We start from the raw sequence: 24,432 nt of genomic DNA, 5'->3' as shown, positions 1-24,432 counted from the left end.
TATTGATTTATTTATTTATGGTTGCATTGGCCTTCGTTGCTGTGCGCGGGCTTCTCATCACGGTGGCGTCTCTTGTTGTGGAGCATGGGCTCTAGGCACGCGGGCTTCAGTAGTTGTGGCACGCAGGCTCAGTAGTTGTGGCTCATGGGCTCTAGAGCACAGGCTCAGTAGTTGTGGTGCACGGGCTTAGTTGCTCTGTGGCATGTGGGATCTTCCCAGACCAGGGCTCAAACCTGTGTCCCCTGCATTGGCAGGTGGATTCTTAACCACTGCGCCACCAGGGAAGCCCCTAATGGGTCAGTTTTGAGAATTAATGGGATTACAACACTCTGGCCTGTGGGCCTTACCTTGAGATCCTCAGTTTCCTAGCCACCTACTAGCTGTGTGACCTTGGACAAAAATTGCTGTACCTTTCTATGCCTCCATTTCTCCTTTCATAAGATGAAAAAAGTAATAGGATGATCAGTTTTCATTCAAGGTGGTTAACACATTGACACCCAGGGATCACTTTTTGAATGTTTGGTTAATAAGTAAAATATCCATTTGCTCCTTCTTTATGAACTCATCTTTAAGTTGTAGAAGATCTGAGGTCATCCGATCACAACTATCCAAAATCCCCAGTGCTTCAAGGAGTCTATTCATGGTCTAGCCATAGTTAAAGCTTTAATTTACCCACTCAACATACCTCACACCATTTTGGTTATTAATAAAAGATTCAAGAGAAAGGAAAACTGCTCAATGTCATCCTACTGAGGACACAAATGCCCTTACTTTGGTGTTGAGTCATTTCTTGTTACATTTTTTTCATTTTTTTCTTCCCTAGGCTCTCTAGAAACTTGAAGGTAACTTTATTTGTATATAATCAAACAGGACTTCTCAACACCTGGTACTTGAGCAAAAGGGGCAAACGATCTTTTTAGAATGGCCCTGGAAAACCTTTTCTTAAAAGTCCAGAGCATTTTTTTAGATGTTTCTGGAGTTTTCATTTTTTATAGCTTATGATTTACTGCTGAAAATTTGTATGATCTATAGTAAGACTGTGCCATTTCTTTAACCTGTTGGATCGTATGTTTTCCCTTTTAAGCAACGTTGTTTTAAAACTTATGAATACAAAAAAGGCTAATCAACCAGATTTTTGGAATTCAAGTTGCCAAAAAGCATTTTTCTACATCAACCTAGGATTTATCTACAAAAATATGACCCCAAAAAAGGGTGTGTGGAGGAACTCATGACAACTAAATGTAATGTGTGGTCTTGGTTTGAATCCTGGACCAGAAAAAATGTTTTCTTCTTTTTCTATAATTATTGGGAATTGATGAAATTTAAATAATGTCTATAGAGAGCAATATTGTATCAATTTTCCTGATTTAGATAATCACGCTGTGATTGTATAAAAGAATGAACACAAAACATTTGGGGAAAGAGGCATCATGCCTGCAACTTAGTCTTGAAGAGTTCAGAAAAAAGAGAGGATGTGAAAGCAAATGTGGTAAAATGTTAACATTTGGGGACTCTGGGTGAAGGGTATAGAGGAATTTTTTGTACTGTTCTCTTACAAGTTAGTGAAAGTCTGAAACTGTTTCAAAATAAAAAGGATTTTTAAAAGTTGGGGGGTTAAGGGCAGAAAGATAGTAAGATTAATGTTGGTAGGGGCACTTTGAGCATTTACAGTATCCCTGAATGTTGCATGTGGAAACAAAAACCTTATTTTAATAGAAAAGTTGGGGGCTTAGAATGCCTCAAATATCTTGACTAGGATTCCAGAACAAAGTCGCTCCCCAGAAGTATTCACTTTGATAGGTGCACTGATATTTGAGTCAGAAAACTGCCGTTCCATATTAGCTACATCAGTGATATCCTAGTGAGCGAATAACTCAGGCTAAGGTCATTAGAACTAGCAGGCACTATCAGATTGGCAGAGATGAAGCTGAGTTATTACGCTCAGCTAGCATGTGGAGCAACGATGGTGCTTGTAATCTGTTGGTGGGATTTAGATTGGTTTAATCTGGTATAATCTTTTTTAAGGAGCAGTCGGGTAGTATGTATCACATTTTAAATGTTCATACCCTTTGACTCAGCAATTTTACTTCTAGAAATTTATCCTAAGGAAATAGTGGGGTAAGTGAACAAAGATGTATATTCAAGGATGTTCACTCTGTCACAGTAAAGAACAGGAGACCTTCTGTGTCCATCAGTAGGAGATTAAATAAATAATGGTTTATCCATACAAGAAAACATTCTTCAGCCATCACAAAGTATGAGATAACTGACAAGGAGCAATATCTCTAATATATTAAATAAAAAGTAGGTTGCAGAATAGTATGTATAATACGATCCTATGTATATTTGCATTACTTATTTACATTTAAAGTAGAGATATTACATAGGCATTTATTTTTAAAGAGTGAAGAAACATATGCCAAAAAGCATATGGTAGGTAGAGCGTTAGAAGTGTATACATTGCATTATCCATGGCAGACTCTGTAATTTGCAAGTCCCAGTGCAAAATGAAAAGGGGGAGCCTCTCAATAAAAAAAATTAAGAATTTCAAGATAGTGACAGCAATCATTAAGGCAAATGTGGGGCCCTTCTACGTGTAGAGCCCAATGTGACTATATAGGTCACATGTCCATGAAGCTGGCCCTACATATACACTGTACTATACACTTAGATATATACTGCACTATACTATACATTACACTACAAAGTATATGCTAAGATATACAATACACTAAGTGGTAGTGTATGGAAGGGTGGGTGGAAATATACATGTTGTCTATCCACTCCATCCACCTCTTTGTTATTTTGGGTATTATAATAAGGGCAATACTTTGTGATAAGGGCAATTCAGAGTGTGTTTAAATTATTCCTAAAAGGAGCTAGCATGTTAAGGGTGCCAAGATTAACAATTTGCCAGTGTACCCTTTAGATCACTTTGCATGCCACAAGAGTGCCTCCAAGAGGACTGCCACAGATTCAATGAGGAGAGATGTGCATCTCTCAAGAGAAATGTCTGTGGCAAATTGAATTACTTTTAAAGAGGTTCCACTTTAATGGCTATCAGGACAGATAAATGATGAGTGATTTTTTTCTTCTTGGCATGTGACAAGTAGAAGGAAAAAAAGAACAAAAACTATAAACACGAATTTCCTATCTCTAGAAATTAAATAGCTCTTCTAGGCCGTCTGGGTATCCATAAATATTTTTCTACTGCTCTAATTGTTCTTTTTATTTTTGGCTGCATTGGGTATTCGTTGCTGTGTGCGGGCTTTCTCTAGCTGCAGCAAGCGGGGGCTACTCTTTGTTGCAGTGCACAGGCTTCTCCTTGTGGTGGCTTCTCTTGTTGTGGAGCACAGGCTCTAGGCGCGTGTGCTTCAGTAGTTGCAGTACGTGGGCTCAGTAGTTGCGGTGCACAGGCCCTAAGGCACGCAGGCTTCAGTAGTTGTGGTGGCGGTCTCAGTAGTTGTGGCGCTCAGGCTCAGTAGTGGCGCACGGGCTTAGTTGCTCCATGGCATGTGGGATCTTCCCAGACCGGGGATCGAACCCACGTCCCCTGCATTGGCAGGCAGATTCTTAACCACTGTGCCACCAGGGAAGTCCCTCTAATGGTTCTGTGATAGACTTGAATTAACCAAATAATAGTATTGCTAGTCATTAGTTGACTGTCTACAAGCTAAATGCTCCTCTGATACTTCTCTTTATAAGTAGAACTAAAAACCTGGGAAGTCTAATTTGGGATCAGCATGGTAGCTTATGTTCTGTCATGTAGAACATCAAGGTTTGATCAGGCAGATCCTAGGGATGTAGCCAAAAAGGCAAGAGGATAAGACATTCTAATATCTAACAGGCTTTAAATATGATGGTCTAACACTAACCAGGCCCTGATTCTCAATAGTTTTTATAGGGCCTAATGAGTGAGTGTTGGGATAAGCATGTAGGTGAAAGGACAAGGATTTCCAGGGTTCAACCAAGTGGGGAAGAGGTGAGAAAAACATTAAAAGATTTGTTAAAGATTTTATCTTGAAGTCCATCATAAGGTAACTAAGTCTAACTGACACACCAGGAGTTCCAGACCTTTGACTCTGTAGGCATCTGGAAAATTTGTTGAAACTATTAGAGAAGTTTTCCAAGAGACTTCAGGGTTTTGTATAAAATAGTGACAGAACTATAAATAGAAAGCTGATAAATCCTATGAGGTGTTATGTATTTCAAGGCTAATTTCTATGTCTTGAATGTGTTCAATCTTGTACTATTTTTAAATTCATTTTCTAGAATTATATGTGTATACATGGTACCATGTGCCACATCTAATTTATGCTCAGTAATAGGGAAAAACAACTAATAAATACATCAGAGTTCTACTTATATGTGATTCTCCAAGGCAGTCAATTGTTTTAGGGCATCAGTTCTGTCTTCATTAAAGTTATTAAAATCACTCGTATTCATGAGAATTAATTTTCACCCATCTGACTAGCACTACTATTCTCAAATTTCAAAAAAGGACCCATAATCCAGGTGTAAGACATTACTGAAGGTGGGAATCTATCATTTTCACAAATTAAAAAAAAAAAAGAGCTCCATTAACACATCTGCCCTTTTTTGGTCTATAGATATTTAACTGCTTTGATCTTAAATATTACAATGACTTTTTCTTTTAAATGATATTATATACACACATGTGTTTGACATGAAGAAATTTCTAATGATATCCTCTGAAGACTGAATGGGTTATGATTTAAGAAACATTGAATTCCCCATTAATGAATGTGTTGCCCTTGATGAGAATGTTGAAGTGAGAATTCAAGCACAAAGTAGGTGGTTGAACTAGTTAACACGTGTGCTCTTTTCCAACTCTGAGACATCATGAATGTGAAACAATTCTTACAGGTCTTGAACAGGGCAGAAGATGGTCACAGGGAGATGGGAAAGGAGGCAAATAAGAGAGACACCATGAAGATATCCTATTAATTCTATACCATCTGTTCTTGATTGTACATGGAATGGCAGGAGAAAAGGATGAAGAATCAATAACACTTAGTGTTTTCAGCTCAAGAAACTAAGTAGAGTAGCACCATTAAGAGAAATGAGAAAGGATTAAGAATTAACAAGTTTTCCTCTTTTCATTGTTTTGATTGTGAAGGAATCCCCTTGAACAGGGTGACTAAAAATAAAATTAACTCTGCATTTCTGTTTTGTTTGTTGGTATCAGAGACCGTTCTAGGAGACCAGTCAAGATGTGGCAGGAGAACCCATTCCTGACTGGACCTGCGAGGGTGTGGCCCTGAGGAGGCAGCTATAGAGGAAAACCTGGCAAACAGGCTAGAATTCAGGAGTCGAGGAAGAACAGTTAATGGAGACATGCTCTGCCTCTTTGCAGATTGACTCAAGAACTGGGACTGGCCTGAGCCTTCAAGGAGCTAGGCAAGTGGCAGAGGATATGAGATTTAACCTAACAACAAGGAACTCAGAATAGACTTTACAGGCTCAATGGAGCTAATCTTTTAGAAGAATGTCATCAATGGTATCCGAGAAAACTCAAGGGAAAAACTGGAGGCAGAAAGGGGACTCAGGAAAGTACTGCATCAATCTATTCAGAAAGTAACATGGAATTGGATATTACTGACCTGTAAATTCTATCCTTGAAACATTAATTATGTGGTACATTTTTCGAGTAAGAGTCATATGACCGTTATTTTATATTTGCAGTACTTTGAAAATTTACATGACATATTATCATCTATTACTGTGATGCTTAATTATACTTATTTAACTCTATCCTTACCTTAGGCTGAAACCACCTTAAATGGGATGGCAGGCCAGATCTAGTAGTTCTCAAAGTATGTTCCAGGAACCAGTACAAGCAGCATCAAGTGAGCACTTGTTAGAAATTCAAATCTTTAGATGCTATCCCAGACCTACTGAATCACAAACTCTGTGGATGGAGTCTACCAATTGGAGTTTTAAGTCTTGCAAGTGGTTCTAAAACACTCTAAGGTTTGACAACCACTTCTTCAGGCATTTCAGACTTAGACCTCTTTAGAGCCTGTTTAGGAAAAAAATACTCTTCTGTTTTCTGTCAACTCACAGCACTACTCTCACTTCAGATCACCAAATGTGTCATTTTTTTTCCCACACCAAACAATTCTGCCACACCAGCTGGGTGACCTACATTTAAACTGAGTTCTGACACTACCTGGAGATAGTGTCAGATTCAACAGGTTAAAGTCTTGTGGGACTGAGCCCCACTCCCTGACATCAGTCACCAGTTGCAAGTTCAAGTTGTTACCTGTGCTTCTGACCTATAAGCAGTAAATTGGGGGTTCATATAACCCCATCCTGGGCCTTGATTAATTTGCTAGAGCAGCTCACACAACTCAAGAAAACAGTTTACTTACTGGATTGCCAGTTTATTATAAAAGAATATAACTCAGGAACAGCCAGGTGGAAGAGGTACATAGGGTTCAGTATGGGGAAAGGGCTCAGCTTCCATGCCCTGTCTAGGCTCACTACCCTCTCAGCACCTCCATGTATTCACCAACATGGAAGCTCTTCAAACCAGTTGGTTTTGGGTTTTTATGGAGGCTTCATTAGCCACTGATTCAACCTCCAGTCCCTCTCCCCTCACCAGAGGTCCCTATCCTTAGGAGCTTTCCGAAAGTCATCATATTAACATAAACTCAGAGGTGGTTGAAAGGATACCTGTTTCATTCTGGAGCTATTTCAGAAGCTGAGAAGGAAAGGTATCCCTATAACCCTTATTGCTTAGGAAACTACAAAGGTTTTAGGAATTATGTGCCAAAACTGTGGAGGAAGACCAAATATATATTTTTTAAATCACAATATCATTGTGGTCTGGCAGAGATTTTTGTTAAAAACCAGCGAGGTGGGAATTCCCTGGTAATCCAGTGGTTAGGACTCTGTGCTTTGACTGCTGAGGGCCTGGGTTCAATCCGAGGCCAAAGAAAAAAAAACCAGGGAGGCAAAACGGTTTTTTTGTCTGTTCAGGCTGCTATAACAAAATGTCATAGACTGGGTGGCTTACTTATAAACAACAGAAATTTATTTCTCACAGTTCTGGAAGCTGGGAAGTCCAAGATCAAGGTGATGGCCAATTCAGTGTCTAGTGAGAAGCTGCTTCCTCATAGACCATAGTCTTCTCACTGTAATCTCATTTGGCGGAAGGGATGAGAGAGCTCCCTGGGGCCTCTTTTATAGGGGAACTTAATCCCATTCATCATGACCTAATCACCCCCAAAGGCCCCACCTCCAAACACTATCACATTGGGGATGAGGTTTCAACATATGAATTTTGCGGGGGCACATTCAGTCCATAACAATGGCTAACTATAAATAGTGGGGGTTTGCAGCTGGTCAGGCCTGGAGTCAAACTGGGGCTCCAGTACTTGTTAGTTGTATCGGATCTTGAGCGAGTTGCTTAGCCTTTCTGAACCTCAGATTCCTCACACAGAAAATAGAAACAATAATATCTACCTTGAGAGGTTACTATGAACTCTGAAGTCTATGTACCTAGATGGTAATCAGGAGTGCTGACTCTGGTGTCAGACCCAGTTCAAATGCCAGCTCTTCTATTGACTGTGTGATCTTGGGAAAATTACTAAACCTCTCTGTGTTTCAGATTTCTCATCTGTAAAGTGAGTAATAATATACTTTCTTCTTAGGGTTGTTGTGAGGATTCAATAAGTCAATATTATCAATGGCTTAGAAGACTGCCTGCCCCATAATTGCTCAATAATTATGTTTATAATAATAGAAATACAAATAACAACACTGATAATAATAAAATACATCACATAGAATACCTAGACCTAGAATATGGTAGATATTAAATATTTGGTAGCAATTATTATTACTATTATTAAAAATTTTTTGGCTTCACTGCATGGCTTATGGAATCTTAGTTCCCCAACCTGGACCCTTGGCAGTGAAAGCGCCAAGTCCTAAACACTGGACCACCAGGGAATTCCCAGTAGCAATTATTATTGTTGTCATTATAAAATTCTCAACAAGCATAGGGTTATAAGAGGCTCCAGTATATAGGCACCCCCTGATACTTTCATATAGTCTTTACATTCTAATGACTCCCGTCCCCTATGAATAAGCTCTATGGATTATATCAAAATCAATTTTCTAGTTTTGATAGTGTACTATAGTTACTCAAGATGCTACCATGGGAGGAGATGGAGCTGAGTAAAGGATATATAGAACCTCCCTGTACATTTTTTATTTTTTTGGAAATGCCTGTGAATCTGTAATTATTAAAAAATAAAAAGTAAATAAGAAAAAAAAAAAGATAGGGGTAGGGAGCTTGCCTGAAGTGAGATCTACTGGGGCAAGAAGTTGGGCCCATTTCCTTATTTCTCAGCCCCTAGAATCCTAACATTCCTCTTTACCAGTTTGGGCTACTGGAAGCCATGGGAGCCTGACTAGTGAGAGCTAGCCCAGGTTCCTATAACATTAGGTAAGATATGAATTTGCAGAATCTCTGCTACATGGAATTTTACACGTAAGGAACACTGTACTTTGTCACTTCCTCACCTAGCACAGTTCCTGGTGCATGGTGGCAAAGACAAGAAAAGTGCTCCTCCCACCCAAAGTTATAACTCCAAATACAGCATTTTCCTCATAGAACTATTGCCACATATTGTCACTAGGTTCTATGACATTCATATAAGTACTTTATAGATTAAATAAGCCCTTGTGGGTTACCTTGAACACCTACTCACTAGTCATGACCATGCTTTTATGCACACATTTCAAAGAACGAATCTTCAAGCAAACTTGTGAAATACCACCCATTTGTAAGTCACTATACTTACAAACTGGTGCTATTAATACGAAATTTTTAAATTGAAGAGGGATAGTGACTCTTCTCAATTCACTGATTTCAAGTTTCCAAATGGTGTTCTTCTTAGCACTGTCTCAAAGTTCCCACTCCCCGCACCCACCAAGTTCTAAACTTGTTAGACCAAGGAAAGTTTTTGTGTTCATTTGGTTTTAAGGAATACTTACTAACATCTAGATCTGGGGAACTCTCTGTTTGAGAAACACTGCTCTAAGTCATATGATCAGTCTCCTTGGCTATTTGGTTTAAGTGGATCCTTCTGTGCTGTTTACTTTTTAAAAATTAAAATTGAAGAGTATACGTATCCTTTAATTTTTTCAATATTTAGGTCCAAATAAAAAGCAAGTGAAGGAGGCTTCCCTGGTGGCACAGTGGTTAAGAATTCACCTGCCAACGCAGGGGACACAGGTTTGTGCCCTGGTCCAGGAAGATCCCACATGCCGTGGAGCAACTAAGCCTGTGCGCCACAACTACTGAGCCTGCGCTCTAGAGCCTGTGAGCCACAACTACTGAGACTGTGAGCCACAACTACTAAAGCCCACGTGCCACAACTACTGAGCCTGTGCTCTAGAGCCCGCGAGCCACAACTACTGAAGCCCATGCGCCTAGAGCCCATGCTCCGTAACAAAGAGAGGCCACCGTAATGAGAAGCCCGCGCACCGCAATGAAGGGTAGGCCCCACTCACCGCAACTAGAGAAAGCCCGCACACAGCAACAAAGAACCAATGCAGCCAAAAATAAATAAATAAATAAATTTTAAAAATTAAAAAAAAAAGCAAGTGAAAAAAGTTTTAGAAAATCTATGGATGTTTGCCTGGTGGCAATACAAATAGATATTTACCAATAATCAATGATTTGTACACAAGAATCATGAGTATTTCTCCAATTAATTAGTCAAAACTAAGCTTAAAAAAAAAAACTAAGTTAAAAGAAAAACTGGTGGCTCATCTCTCTCAGTCAGATTATTATCAACAGCTATGCTTTTAATCTCTTACCATTCCAAGACTTGAGTCAAAATAAGAAGTAATTTTTTCCAGGCTCCCCAAAAGTCTGAAAAATCCTGGCAATAAAGAGGAATAAATAAAGTCCTCCACTACCTGATCAGTTCTGTTTTCCTAAGAAAATAAAAGCATATTAACAAAGGTCCAATGTTTTTTTCTCTCTAAAAAAAAACACAAAAATCCACTCAACTATAAAAAATAGAAATTACACTTTAGTTAAGATTTAACAACACATAAAACTGCTTCTTGTTTCAGTAGATACTGCCTAGAGTTTTGCTCAAGAAATCACTCATAATTCCCCAAACAGTAACACAAACTGTAAGATCCATATTCTAGATTAAAGAGGGGTTCCACAATCTTCAAGTTAATGTATGTATCATGAGAATACTCCAAACTGCTTAAATGAAATAATGTTCAATTATAATTATTTTTGAAATTACATTTGATCAACTAAAACCCTGTATAAAGCTTCACAAATCCTCTCACAAGTCTCTGCTGCAGAAATAAATTTCTTTATTCAGAAAGTGACTCTAAGAGAATTTCATGACACATTGAAAGCTAGTATCTCCATAATATTTTAGACTTTTCTTATACCAAAATAATAACAAGTCAGGATATTATGTACCTGCTGTTGAATATCCTGTTTAAAATAGGTCTCATGTATAAGTCTTACAGTGTTTGGTTATAAATATATTTCATAATACACACAAAAAATTGTTAAATAGTCTGTGTTGAAATGGTATTGATGGCTGCATTACTATTTCCTTAGTTCAGCAAATTAAATTTCTGACACCTCCTAACTAAGAACTACCATATCTTGCCAATTAGATTGCCGATCTGCATTTAGATCTATTACCAACTTCCCGGAAAAAAAATGTACTCCTTTTATATAAATTGTGTATCTTCTATCTGGAAAGAACTGGAGCTACAGACACTAAACATGTAAAGTGAGTGGCAATGGGTAATGATAATTTCAAATGAAAAATTTAGGCCAGCAAACAGACTACCTGAGCATTATAATTAAGGACAATTGTTCGTTTTAGAAAAGTGTGTCACGACTCCTTCTAAACGTGTGTGTGTGGGGGGGGGGGTTGCCCTGAAGCCTATGTCTGATCTACCCCCTGAACTTTAACCCTGGAGTGAGCATGATACCAAATTAAGAATTATTAGAAGGAACCCAGTGTAGATTAGAAGCTGTACTAACTCAGTCAACATTTTTAATCAAGAAGTGTTAGCTTGTCTTTTAACTTATGAAACATACACTCACAGCAGCTTAGATTCAGGTCCTGCCTTTGATAAGTCACTGAGTGCAGACTACCATGCCAAGTACTAGGTGTCGGGTATATATATATAAAAAAAACAAATATGGCCCTTGACTTCAGAGAGCTTATTGTGTAGAGAGGGAGAGAGACCTTAGACAGACATTAAACAAGTATTAAAAACCGAAATTACAAGTTGTGGTTATTTCCGGTTTGTATTGCATCTCTCTTAGTGGATAACTGTTATCACACCCTTCTTTTAGGAGTACGATATTCTAAACTGAATTTTCTTATCCTAAACTCACTTTGAAGACATCAGTGCTACAGTGTGCAATGTTACTTCTAATTGAAGTGAGATTCTTTGGGGAATAAAGATTTATAATGAACATCATTTTAAACTTAGAATCGGCACTGAATTTACATTCAAGTGAACGTTCAGTGTGAATTATTTCCAGGTACAGCTTCTGTTTGCCTAGGCAGCTCAAAGCATACAAAGTATTGAGGACTTTAAAGGTATTATACTCATTTTAAACGTTTTATCTCTGCACGTTCTACCCCAAACAATATACCGGTAAGGAAGTGGGAGGGACCAGGTGTAAAAGTTCCCAAAGTAGTTTGAATAAGGGTCTCTTCTCCCTAACTCGCCAAATTTAAACACACCCAAAGCTTCTAAACACCCCGCTTTCCTTCCGACTCCAATTGCTCCTGCATATTTGAGGAGCTATTAGTTGGATTTAAATATATTTTTAAACCATTTCCTTCTCCCGCTTTCTAAAACATTTTAGTACGTTCTTTGTAGCTTGTGTTATTTCTGCCTCTGGTAATAACATTTCTGGTAGAGATGTATATCTTCGGAACTCATTTCCTTTCTCAACAGAGTTACAATATTACATTTCCTATGCCAGGTGCCACGGTCCCCGCCTTCCATAAGTTAGTACTCTGTGGCCGAGGAGCTCCTTTAACTTTCTAAGACGAAAAATCCAGGGGGTGGTATCGTCACAGGATCATCAGCGCTGCCCAAGTTCCCACCTGTTGCGAGACTTGGTTAGAGAGGATGAATCAGATTCGTCTAAAACGTCCTTTGCCTCTTCGACCCACTGTCCCTCCCGCTTTCCGCTGCGCCTCCCGAACGCACGTCACTCCTTCCAGTCCAAGCCCCGAAGCCGGGCCCCCAGAGAGCAGAGACCCCTGCCAGGGTAGGGAGCTCGGTTGAGAGGAGGGGGTTGTCCCGACCCGAGATGGAGCAGAGGCGCAGATCCCACTTCCTGTAAAGCCAGCGGAACTCGCAAAGAGTGCTCTGGAAGAGAAGGTTCACCGAAGAAGAAAAGAACGTACTTTAAGTGGGCTTCGACCCCGGACCCCAGACGTCTGGGGTGGGCCGCACATGAGCAAACCAACTCGTTCCCTGGCGTCTCCTTCCCCTTCCCCTTCCCGCCTCTAATTCTCTTTCGCTTCCTCTCCGTTGCTCCGGGGGCACGTGGTCCCTCCCGCCTCTGCCCCCGCCGCGCCCCTCCCCTCCGGGGCCAGGCCCCGGCCCCGGCCCCTTCCTCCCAGCGTCGCCCGCTTTCCCTTTCCGTTCGCTCTTCCGCCCCCGCTCTCCATCGTTCTTTCTGATTGGTTGAACGCACCGGAGTCTGGTTGGCCAATCGGCGAGCTGGGCTGGCGGCGATGGGCGTGGCCGCGGCGCCGGGGCCCTCAGATCGAGGCTTCCTCCCCCTCGCAGCCGGCAGCACATTCCGCCGCCGTTGCCGCCGCCCGGCCCGGCAGTTGTCTTAGCGGGAGCTGCGGTCGCGCTGGGGTTAGGGCGGGGGGGGGGGAGGGAAACGGGCGGGGAGACGAGGAGAAGGCCGCGGCGGAGGCAGGTGAGAGGAGGAAGGAAGCGACGCCGCGGCGGGCACAGCAGCTCAGGCGGCGGCCCGGTTCCTGGGAGTGTCGGTGCGGCGTGGTGGTTGGGGCGGATCCCGCGGGGCCCGGGCGGGGGAAGGAGTCACCGGCCCGGCCATGGCGGACAACGAGAAACTGGACAACCAACGGCTCAAGAATTTCAAGAACAAAGGCCGCGACTTGGAGGTAAACTCGGGGGCGCCGGAGGGGTGGGGGCTGTGGGCCTCGGGTCGATCTACGCCGGGACTCGGAGTGTGGGGAGTAGGGGCGGGAGCCGCCGCCGGGCCGCGGGGGAATGGCGCTGGGGGCCGGCCCGTCGGTGACGCCTGTGCTAACGCGCCGGGAAGTTTGTGTCGGGCCTGGTCCGCCTCCGCCGGGGAGCGAGGTGCCGGGGTACCGCCGGCGCGGCCTAGGCCTGCCCCGAGGAGCCGGCCCGGCTCGGGTGCGAGGGGCTGGGCCGCGCGGCGGGGAGGCCGGGCGCGGCGAGTGCGGAGGAGGCGTGTGTGTGCCGCGCTGCCAGGGCCGGGCTGCGGCCCCCATCCCGGTAGCGGCGGAGATTCCGGCTCTCGTTCCCCCACCGACGTCGGGCGCCGCGGGCAGGAGGGCGGTGGGAGGTGGAGGGGGGGACTAGCGTGTGGCGACCGAGTGAGTCTCGGAACTTCCTCAGTGAGGCCCGAGTCGTCTCCACTTAAAGGCATTTTCTTTGGTCTTCCCGACTCCCGCTTTACCCCTGCCTCCCCCCAGTATTCCAAACTACAGGAGTCAACTTCTCCGTTGAAAAAAAACACCCCCGGCGTGAGAGGCCATCCTGGTGATGCTAACAGTGCCTTCCAGCGGCCTGTGTTTTACTATGGATATAGCTGATTCAAGATGTGGCTCACGGTGTGCCCTCTTCCAGGCAAAGGATACCCCTTATTTCAGCTTGTTCACAAATCTCTTTACCCCCTCCTGAGAGACCACCAGCTGCGTTCTTACATATAGAGTCCAAAGGGTTATACAAAGCTGTCATCCTCTAGTCTGCAGTATCCTTTCCCTCCACCTGCCGGTGGTGGTGGTAGCGGGGGATGGGGTGGGCCGTGGAGTGGCACCATCACGTTTTATTATTTGAAAAGGGTGAAAAGCAACCTTCATTATCTTAAGTAACAGCTGCCCCTGAGGTTCTTAGGCTACATAAGGTGTGTGGGTTAAGCACACACCCACATCACAGATTTTTAATAGAAGACTTCTTCCCTTCAGGTTTAGGCGTCTAGGTAAATAGGGGTTTTTGTTTGTTTCTGTTTTCCATTCTGCATCTGAATCAGGAGGTTAGCTTTTAAGAGAAAGTGGTCAAGTAGTATTTTTTATGTTGTTTCTTTGTACTTTTTTATACTGAGATCTTCAAGTTCCCATCATCTGTTTCTGAACTTTGAGCATTTGCTTGACTGAGATAGTAACTGTCTTTTGGACTTTCCACAAAGCCATTTACTTTCCAAGGCAGTTAGTGCTGTCTTAGTGGGTTTCCTAGTTTGAGGGACTATTTCCTAGTTGAAGTGAAATTTCAGCATCTTTATTGAGATAATTCATATGCTATAGAAATTGCCATTTAAATGTAGAACTTACGACTTTTATTAAGTTTACCTAGTTGTGTAATGATGTGATTAAACATTTTTTTGACCAGTATTAATATTTAAAATGAGGGAAAAAATCACAAATTACAAAAGCTAAAAACATAAATACCACAAAGTTACAAACGTCCAGAGAAATAGCAGTTAAGTGCTTGACAGTCCTTCTGATCCTTTTCCCCTCTACATTTCTGGCTGCGCTTTTTTTTTTTTTTTAACATCTTCGCTGAGATGTAATTCAGATACCATACAGTTCACCCATTTGAAGTGGCTTTTGGTGTTTTCACATAGTTGTGCAGCCATCAGTACAGTCAGTCTTAGGACATTTTCATCACCCCCAAAAGAAACCCAAACTCACTAGCAGTCACTCTTTGTCTTTTTAGATATGCCTATTCTGGATATTTCATATAAATGGAGTTATACAATATGTGATCTTTTGTGACTTGCTTCTTTTAGGTAGCATAATGTTTTCAAGGTTCATACACTCTGTAACTAGAATGTATTAGTGCTTCATTCGTTTTTATAGCTGAATATTCCAGTGTGTGGATATACTACATTTTGTTTATTCATTCATCATTTGATAGACTTTTGCATTGTTTCCACTTTTTAACTATTACGCATAATGCTGCTCTGAACATTCATCTACACATTTTTGTGTAGACCTGTGTTTTCATTTCTCTTTGCTTATACACCTAGGTGTGGAATTAGTGGGTCATATGGTAACTCTATTTATTTATTAAACATCTTTATTGGAGTATAATTGCTTTACAATGTTGTGTTAGTTTCTGCTGTATAACAAAGTGAATCGGCTATATGTATACATATATCCCCATATCCCCTCCCTCTTGCATCTCCCTCCCACCCTCCCTATCCCACCCCTCTAGGTCGTCACAAAACACATATGGTAACTTTATGTGGAGTTGCCAAACTATTTTCAGGTGATCCTTATTTTTTGAATTGATGTTTCCCCTTACTGTGTATCTCTTATTATTTTAGTCAAAATAAGATTGTGTTGATTCTATATTAGAACAATATTATGATATGTGACTTTTTAAAAAATAATTATAAATACACATTAGGTAAAATTTTTTTGAGAAGTTCATTGTGCCTTATGGGCATCCTTGTGACTTTGATAACCCTGTGTGTGCATTAGGAATATGAATATTTTCACATTTCCACATAAGGAAATGGAATATGACTTTAAGGGAAAGTCATACTCTCTCCTCACTTGTGATTTATTCTGTCACATATGCCTGCAATGAGATAGAAACATCTTTTATTATCCTTAGAGAACACTAGAAGGCCTATTTTGTGTATCTATTCATACATATATGCCTGTGTCCCTCAAAATACTAATTATGCCCATTTCCTCCTCCCTCAAAATATGGTTTCTGTATTGTGCTACAACAAATTCTAAGAAAATACTGCTTTTTGGTTGATCTTACAGTGACATGTTTCATTGGAAGGTCTTTGAAAAGAAGTATGGACCAGTGCTGTCCAGTGAAATTTTATTTAATCCGGTATATCCAAAATACCATTTCAACATGTAATCAGTGTAAAAAAATTTAATGAGATGTTTCATGTTCTTCTTTTCATACTAGTCTTCAAAATCTGGTCTGTCTTTTACACTTACAGTGTATCTCAATTTGGGCTAGCTACATTTCAGGTTCTTAATAGCTGCATATGGCTAGTGGCTACCTTATTGGATAGCACGGATATAGAGGATAGCATGAGATAATTAGAACATTTCTTGGTTTGATCTAACATTGTTTGATTCCAAATTATGATGAGTACAGAGTCTTAAGAGTTTAGTTTAATCTAATCTCTTAACTGTGTGTGACTTTGGGAGAATCAGTTAGTCTTAGGGTTCTTTTATCTGTAAAACTAGAGGTCCTTGACATCTGCTTCATGAGTGTTGTGAAGATTAATAGGTTAATGTTAGGAAGATGCCTGGCAATTCTCTGAGCATTTATCACCTTCAGCTTTTCTTAGGGGGAGGAAGGAGATTTAATAGGATTCAGTGGAACTGATTCTCTAACTCCCTTATTTGCAGTTGGCTCTTTGTTTTTTCTCTTTGTGCATATATAAGTTATGTTGAACTTAAAATTAATGGGAACATTTTTAATGTAGAGAGATGTAATTGCTCATTGAAGGGCAGTTTGGTCACAGGGAATTAGTGACCCTTGTAAAGTCAGAATTTCTAAGTGTTGGAATTGAAACTGATACCATAGCCTTCAGTCTGATAGTTATTCCTGTGTTAACATTCTACCATTCTGGCTCCTCCAAAATATGGTCATGCTAACTTCTTGAAAGATAAAAGCATTAAAGAAGTTATATGTCAGTATCCATTTAAAATAACTTGTAGGAACTGTCAGATGACATTCAGGGTGTGGTTCCTTTTGTGCAGTGTGGTAGAGGATCATCATTATTAGTTTGAGATAGTAACCATAGCTGGGTATGCACAGTGCAACACAGGAAATGGGTAGTGACCAAATTTCAAATTAAAAAAATGTGTCAGAATAAAGCAAATTAATCTCATCTAGCTTATGTTTTAAAAGTAGAGGGGGAATTCTCTCATAGACTTAATAATAAACCTGCATAATTTTTATAGAAGTTCTGAGGTTATCCAGGATTGAATAGAGCATAAGTTATGTTAGAAAAATAATTAGATCTTATAAAAACACTACTTTAAGAAAAATACTTACCCTAAAAAATAAAAGAATACTAAAATGCTACATAATTGGAAACTTGTCATTGTCCACAGAGCATCAAATATGAAGTCAGCTTGAACTTCAGGAAAAAATAGTTGCTTGGTTGGCAAGAGTTTAATAAATTGATCAGCTGTTTTATTGTTTAGAAATGGCCTTGGTGATTTGTTAAACTGTACAGGGTGAAAAACATTGTTAAGCTATTAAGTCTTGTTAACTTTTAGAGACTGACCTCTCTCATCACAAATCTTGGAACATATTTACTATACTTAAAATAACCACTGTCTAATTTTTCATATAATAGTCCAAGCATGTGACAATATGAAATATCTGATAGAAATATAGTTGGGAATTAAATAATTGTTTTTGTGCTTCCTTTCAGCTTTCCTAGTTTATGAGGCAACCCATTTCAGAATTGCTTCATTGATAATTTTCTTAGAGATATCAAGATGTCATTTTTCATAGACTAGTATGTCACATGTGCATGTAACAAGATTGGGAAGAGTTGTAGGAGTGATTTAGCTTTAAAAGAATGAAACAACTTTAGGAAAAATGTGTAGGTAATTTTTAAACATTGATCTCTTATATCTGATAGTGGTTGTGGGTCCTTAAGATATTTTTAAATGTTTGCTGGAGCAGCATTCATCTACTTGAGGCCTATAATGGTGAAATGAGAGCTTGTCAAGTCTAACCTTGAACAATGATTGTGGTACTCACTGGTTTAGTTTTGGAACAGAGCAGAAGTCTGATTAAAGGGAACTAACTTCTTGAGCATCTACTGTATTTGCTTTTAATTGTATTCTCATTTCTCTCAGTCATGTAAGTAGGAAGTATTATTATGTAAAGAAAAAAATTCTAGAGTTAAGTGACATAATAGCATAACATTCAAGGGAATGGTCTTAACTCAGGAATGTCAAAGTGAAGTCAATACTATTTGTACTGTACTATATTACCTCCCTTTAACTTCTCTCAGCCTTAATACAGATCTCAAAGTTGATTAAAAGGCTATATGTGAAAGCACCTAGCATAGTACATGGGGTATAATAGGCATTCAGTAAGTGTTGTTTCCTTTTTTTTTTTTAAACCAGAGATCTTTTTGGAAATTGTGTTTTATTTGTGGACTTTAAACTAGAGAACACAATCTATTTACTTACTGTGCTTTCCATTTAGGTTTAATAAGACAGGGATGAGGGAGACTCCTTTCTTCCACAGATAAAATGAAAACAATCTTTATATTGGCACCTACTAAATAAGGATAATATATATGTGCTTGTTATGGTCTTAGTTCAGAAATTTTCAGAGCTTTGGGCTCAAGACCCATTTATACGGTTAAAAATAAGGACCCTCAAAAAGCTTTATTTGGGGGACTTCCCTGGTGGCACAGTGGTTAAGAGTCCGCCTGGCAATGCAGGGGACACGGGTTCGAGCCCTGGTCCGGGAAGATCCCACATGCCACGGAGCAACAAAGCCCGTGCACCACAGCTACTGAGCCTGTGCTCTAGAGCCTGCGAGCCACAACTACTGAGCCTGCGTGCCACAACTAATGAAGCCTGCGTGCCTAGAGCCCGTGCTCTGCAACAAGAGAAGCCACCGCAGTGAGAAGCCCATGCACCACAACGAAGGGTAGCCCCTGCTGGCTGCAACTAGAGAAAGCCCACGTGCAGCAACGAAGACGCAATGCAGCCAAAAGTAAATAAATGTATTTAAAAAAAAATTTTTTAAAAAGCTTTATTTGGGAGTTTCTATTAATATCAATTTTTACCATTTTAGAAACTAAAAGTAAGAATTTTAAAAAATATTAACTCAAAAATAACACTAATAAAGCTGTTTTTTTAAAAAATAAATTTATTTATTTATTTATTTTTGGCTGCTTTGGGTCTTCGTTGCTGTGCGCCCGTGGCGAGTAGGGGCTACTCTTTGTTGTGGTGTGCGGGCTTCTCATTGCGGTGGCTTCTCATTGCGGAGCATGGGCTCTAGGCACACAGGCTTCAGTAGTTGTGGCACACGGGCTCAGTAGTTGTGGCTCGCGAGCTCTAGAGCACAGACTCAGTAGTTGTGGTGCACGGGCTTAATTGTAGCACAGCATGTGGGATCTTCCCGGATCAGGGCTCGAACTCATGTCCCCTGCCTTGGCAGGTGATTCTTAACCACTGCGTTACCAGGGAGGTCCCAAAGCTGTTTCATATAAACATAAATTTCTAACCGAAGATAACTTATTTTTCAAAACCCAAAAAATTTGGTGAGAAGAGTGGCCATGTTTAACATTTTTTTGAGTCTCTTTAATGTTTGGCTCAAGTAAAGAGCTGAATTCTCATATCTGTTTCTTTTTTTTTTCTTTTTTAGATTTATTTCATTTACTTATTTTTTGGCTGCGTTGGGTCTTCTGTTGCTGTGTACGAGCTTTCTCTAGTTCCCGCGAGCGGGGGCTACTCTTCATTGTAGTGCGAGGGCTTCTCATTGCGGTGGCTTCTTCTGTTGCGGAGCACAGGCTCCAGGCACACAGGCTTCAGTAGTTGTGGCACACGGGCTTTGTTGCTATGCGGCATGTGGAATCTTCCCGGACCAGGGCTCGAACCTGTGTCCCCTGCATTGGCAGGCGGATTCTTAACCACTGTGCCACCAGGGAAGCCCCCTCATATCATATCTATTTCTGAATTCAATCTTTTGGTATGTTCTTTTGGTTGAAGTATATGAGGAACATCCAATTTCACACAGTAGGCAGTTGGAAAAGGGAGGAACGTTTAATAGCCTTTTCAGATAATTAAGGAAATTATTCTTTGATATACCATATCATACCATATATACCAAAACTCCAGAAATAACACTTTCTTAAAAGTTAGTTGCATTGTGGAATCTGAAGCCATATTAGTAAACTTTTCTTACTTTGTTACATTAAAATTCATTGGTCTGTCTTGCACTTGGACATGGCTGATTTTGTAACATCATGTATTGGTCATTTGGAAAATATTAGTTCACTGAGTTGTGTAGATCTTCCGAATGCTGACACATTTATTTTACAATGAAAATTCACAATTATTAGCATTGCCACGTAGCTCATCAGAAAAATCTTAAATATTGGTAATCTGTCAAGCTCACAGTGGTAGATACAAGTTTTCCAAAATTCTTATCTTCACTTGAAAGCTCAAATTTTGTCATTAGCAAGAAATACTTTAAGTTGTTTTCCTTGAAGCCATAAGTTCACTTTGCTCATTTTTGTGAAAACATCTGCCAGACACTTTCTGAATAGCCATAATTTGTCTCTCAGTTGTTCTTTCAAGTAAAAGTGATGTTCCATGAAAAAAGTGGCTAGTTCAATTAGCAACTTAAACAGTCCCACAAATACTTTTTCCTGAAACAGTCATCCTGCTGCAGAAGGGGGTATGCTGTAGAAATGGTTTATGTGTAATCCCCATTTCATCACAAAATTTTAGAAAGAAAAGGCCTTTTTTTTTTTTTTTTGTGGTACGCAGGCCTCTCACTGCTGTGGCCTCTCCCGTTGTGGAGCACAGGCTCTGGATGCGCAGGCTCAGCGGCCATGGCTCACGGGCCCAGCCGCTCCGCGGCACGTGGGATCTTCCCGGACCCAGGGCACGTGGGATCTTCCCGGACCCAGGGCACGAACCCATGTCCCCTGCATCGGCAGGTGGACTCTCAACCACTGCGCCACCAGGGAAGCCCAAAAGGCCAGTTTTTAATAAAAGTAATTTTTTTACTGTTTCATCAAGGACATTATTCTTTTTTTTTAACATTTTTTTCTCTTTTTAAAAAATTTATTTTGTTTATTTTTGGCTGCGTTGGGTCTTTGTTGCTGTGCATGGGCTTTCTCTAGTTGCAGTGAGCGGCAGCTACTTTTCGTTGCGGTGCGCGGGATTCTCATTGCAGTGACTTCTCTTGTTGTGGAGCACGGGCTCTAGGTGCACGAGCATCAGTAGTTGTGGCACGCGGGCTCTAGAGCACAGGCTCAATAGTTGTGGCGCACGGGCTTAGTTGCTTTGCGGGATGTGGGATCTTCCCGGACCAGGGCTTGAACCTGTGTCCCCTGCATTGGCAGGAGGATTCTTAACTACTACACCACCAGGGAAGCCCCTCATCAAGGACATTCTTCAGTGAACAGTCTTTTTTTCTTTTTAACTGAAACACAATGACTATTATTACAGCTTGGTGACATTGCCTTAATTCATGGTAAAGCACCAGTGGCTTTACCCATTGCAGTGCAGTACAGTGCAAATGTTAACATAATAAAAAAAAATTAGTAGTAGTAATTTAAGAAAATAGTTTTGACCTTGTGGACCCTCTGAAAAGGTCTCAGTGTCCCCACAGGGGCCCACTGACCACACTTTGAGAATCACTGTCTGTGTTATTATTGTTGCTTCTGTTATAGGTGATTGTCACTTTTAATTAATAAAAGACTCTTGAAGGGCTTTACAGTATCACAGTTAAATAACATGGACTATGGAGTCACACCTGGATTTGAACCCTAGTTCCTCTATTTAATAGTTATGGAAGTTAACTTAATCTCTTTAAACTACTTAAATGCTTAATAGTGCATGGCATATAGTGCAGGTAGAGTGAATGGTGGCTGTTTTTATTTCTACCAACTTGCTTCATCATACATTACATCCAAATAACCCCCTGTGTTCCCTGTCAGATTAACATTTTGTTTGCAGTTCCTTTTGTACCACTGTGCACTGTAATTCACATCACATCACATGAATTGGAGAAGGCTTCTTTTTCCCTTCATTAGCACTCAAGTGAAAGCCTACTTTCTCCTGCATGCTTAATGAAATTGTCACAAAATTACCAGTTTCTGACTTCATTTCTCTAATCCTGTGTTGTAAGTAGGTTAGTAAATACTTTATGAAGATTTTGTAACTGTTGTCCTGTAAGACTGTAAATTTAACCAGAAAATAGCTCTGATTCACATTATTTGGTACACGTAATGAAAAGTGGTTTAAGGCCATAGACATTTACTGGTACTACAAGATTAGCTTGATTATTTACAATGCTAAACTGTTTTCTGTTACTGTTTATTTACTGTTAGGACAAAATTTGATTAGCTATCACTTTTACCCTAAATTTAATTTACATTGAACTTAATGTAAATTACATTTTCAATAATGGTGTATTTTGGCAAACCTGAAATTTCTTTAAATTTGCATTAACAAAAGTCAGAATCCTAAGATAATGTGGTGTTTCATAATTTGGTGATAGACATATTTTTAATATTAGAAAGCAAATTATGTTCTGTCTCAGTTTCTAGTTCTTTAAATGAAAGCTTTAGTTGCCCAGTATCTACTCGTAATACTTGTTTCAGTTTTTACAGCATGTATGGTTCCTTAAAGTAAGTGTTATGTGAATTTAGTTACAGTAGTTGTATCCTGAAGGCCCTACAGCTAGTCTCTACCTGGTTGTATTAAATGACCCTAACCTTTTTGCCACCCATCCTGTCTATTCCCCTGTTCCTCTTTAGCCACTTTCAGCTGTTGCAGGTCCAGAAAAGAAAAAAGCAAAATAAAGTCTTAAGATTTTTGAATAATTGTTACATTACTCTTGGTTCTTTAGTAATTATGAAATCCAATATTTTCTCTTTGTTTAGAATAGTGGCTTTAAATACCATAAACTTTTTCCATAATGTTGATATTAAAAGTTAGGTCTGATAGCTTTAGGCTGAAAGAGCTGATTTTTTAATATTATACAGTTTTGTTTTGGGGAACAGAAACCCAGCTAAAATTAGTTAAAGCAAAGTGGGGGAATCTGGCTCTCATAACCCAGTAAGTTCAGAGACATAGCTCACATTATAAGAGTTCTAATGAAAGTCTAGGGAGGACTCTGATTGATCAAGATTTGATTGCATACTTACGCCTGAATTAATCACTGTGGGCAGAGGAATGTGGTTCTGTGATTGGCCAGCACAAAGTCATGTGCCATAGGCCAGCTGTTTGTGTGTGGGGGTTGCTTTTGTTGGGGGAGGGTGTTGGTACCTCCACTTAAAACACAGGTTTCTCAAAAGAATGAGGGGTCTGTCTGTTAGAATAAGAAGAACGGAAGAAAAAGCCTATTGAAGACAAAAGTATAAAGCACTACCATCCAATACAGATGTAGAATGGTTTCTTATTTTGCCTTTGACTATTATGTAGAGGTGTTCACAGGTATAGCTACAGAATTGAGTTCATTGTTGATCAACTGTTTTCTCAAACGTCTTATATCAGAGTCTTCACACTTTTTTCTCTTAATGTCTTGAATAAGTTTTCCCAATTCCCTTTTGTTCTCCAGCTTTAAAATGGTATTGTCTTTAAATTATGACAAAGCTTATTTAGGACCAATAAACAAATAAAATGTATGATCCAACAGCATTAGTCATTAAGCTGAAAACCATAATGAGATACCACTTCACACCTACTAGCATAGCTGTAAGCAAAAAGATAGACAATAACAGGTGTTGATGAGGATGTGGAGAAAGTGGAACCCTCATATATGGCTGATGAGAATGTAAAATGGTGCAGCCACTTTGGAATGCAGTTTGGCAGTTCCTTAAAAAGTTAAAGGGTTAATATGTGACCCAGCAGTTCCACTCCTAGGTATAAAACCCAAAAGAATTGAAAACAAGTGTCTGCACAAAAACTTGTACATGAATGTTCATAGTAGCATTATCTAAAATAGGCAAAACATGGAAACAACCCAAATGTCCATCAACTGATGAATTGATAAACAAAACCTGGATATGCATACAGTGGAATATTATTCTACCATAAAAAGGAATGAAGTACTGCTACATGCTACTACATGGATGAACCTTGAAAAAATGCTAAGAAGCCAGTCACAAAAGTTCACATATTCTGTAATTACATTTATACGAAATGTCCCGGATAGGCAAATCCAAAGAGACAAAGTTGATCAGTGGTTGCCAAGGCCTTGGGACAAGGGGCACATGGGGACTGGCTGCTAATAGGTATAGGGCTTTTTGTGGTGAAGAATATGATCTGGAATTGGATGGTGGTGATTGATGTGCAACTTTGTGAATATACTAAAAATGACAGAATTTTACACTTTAAATGAGTGAATTGTATAGTATGTGAATTATATCTCACTAAAGTTGTAGCTTAATTAAGAGAAATA

General features: G+C 40.0%; 1 protein-coding gene across 1 annotated transcript in view; it reads left to right on the top strand.

Annotated features, from left to right (window-relative positions):
* The first annotated feature begins 12,941 nt into the window (after positions 1-12,941).
* KPNA4 (karyopherin subunit alpha 4) overlaps positions 12,942-24,432 on the top strand; it is a 55,406-nt gene continuing 43,915 nt past the window's right edge. The window contains exon 1 of the mRNA XM_033409527.2: positions 12,942-13,193. Coding sequence (XP_033265418.1) covers positions 13,125-13,193 — 69 coding nt within the window. The 5' untranslated portion in view covers positions 12,942-13,124. The remainder of the gene's footprint in view (positions 13,194-24,432) is intronic.

The sequence above is a fragment of the Orcinus orca genome, chromosome 5 (assembly GCF_937001465.1).
Source record: "Orcinus orca chromosome 5, mOrcOrc1.1, whole genome shotgun sequence".
NCBI classification, from domain to species: Eukaryota; Metazoa; Chordata; class Mammalia; order Artiodactyla; family Delphinidae; genus Orcinus; species Orcinus orca.
The sequence above is the reverse complement of the archived record's forward strand: the minus strand, read 5'-3'. Positions and strand labels throughout refer to the sequence as shown.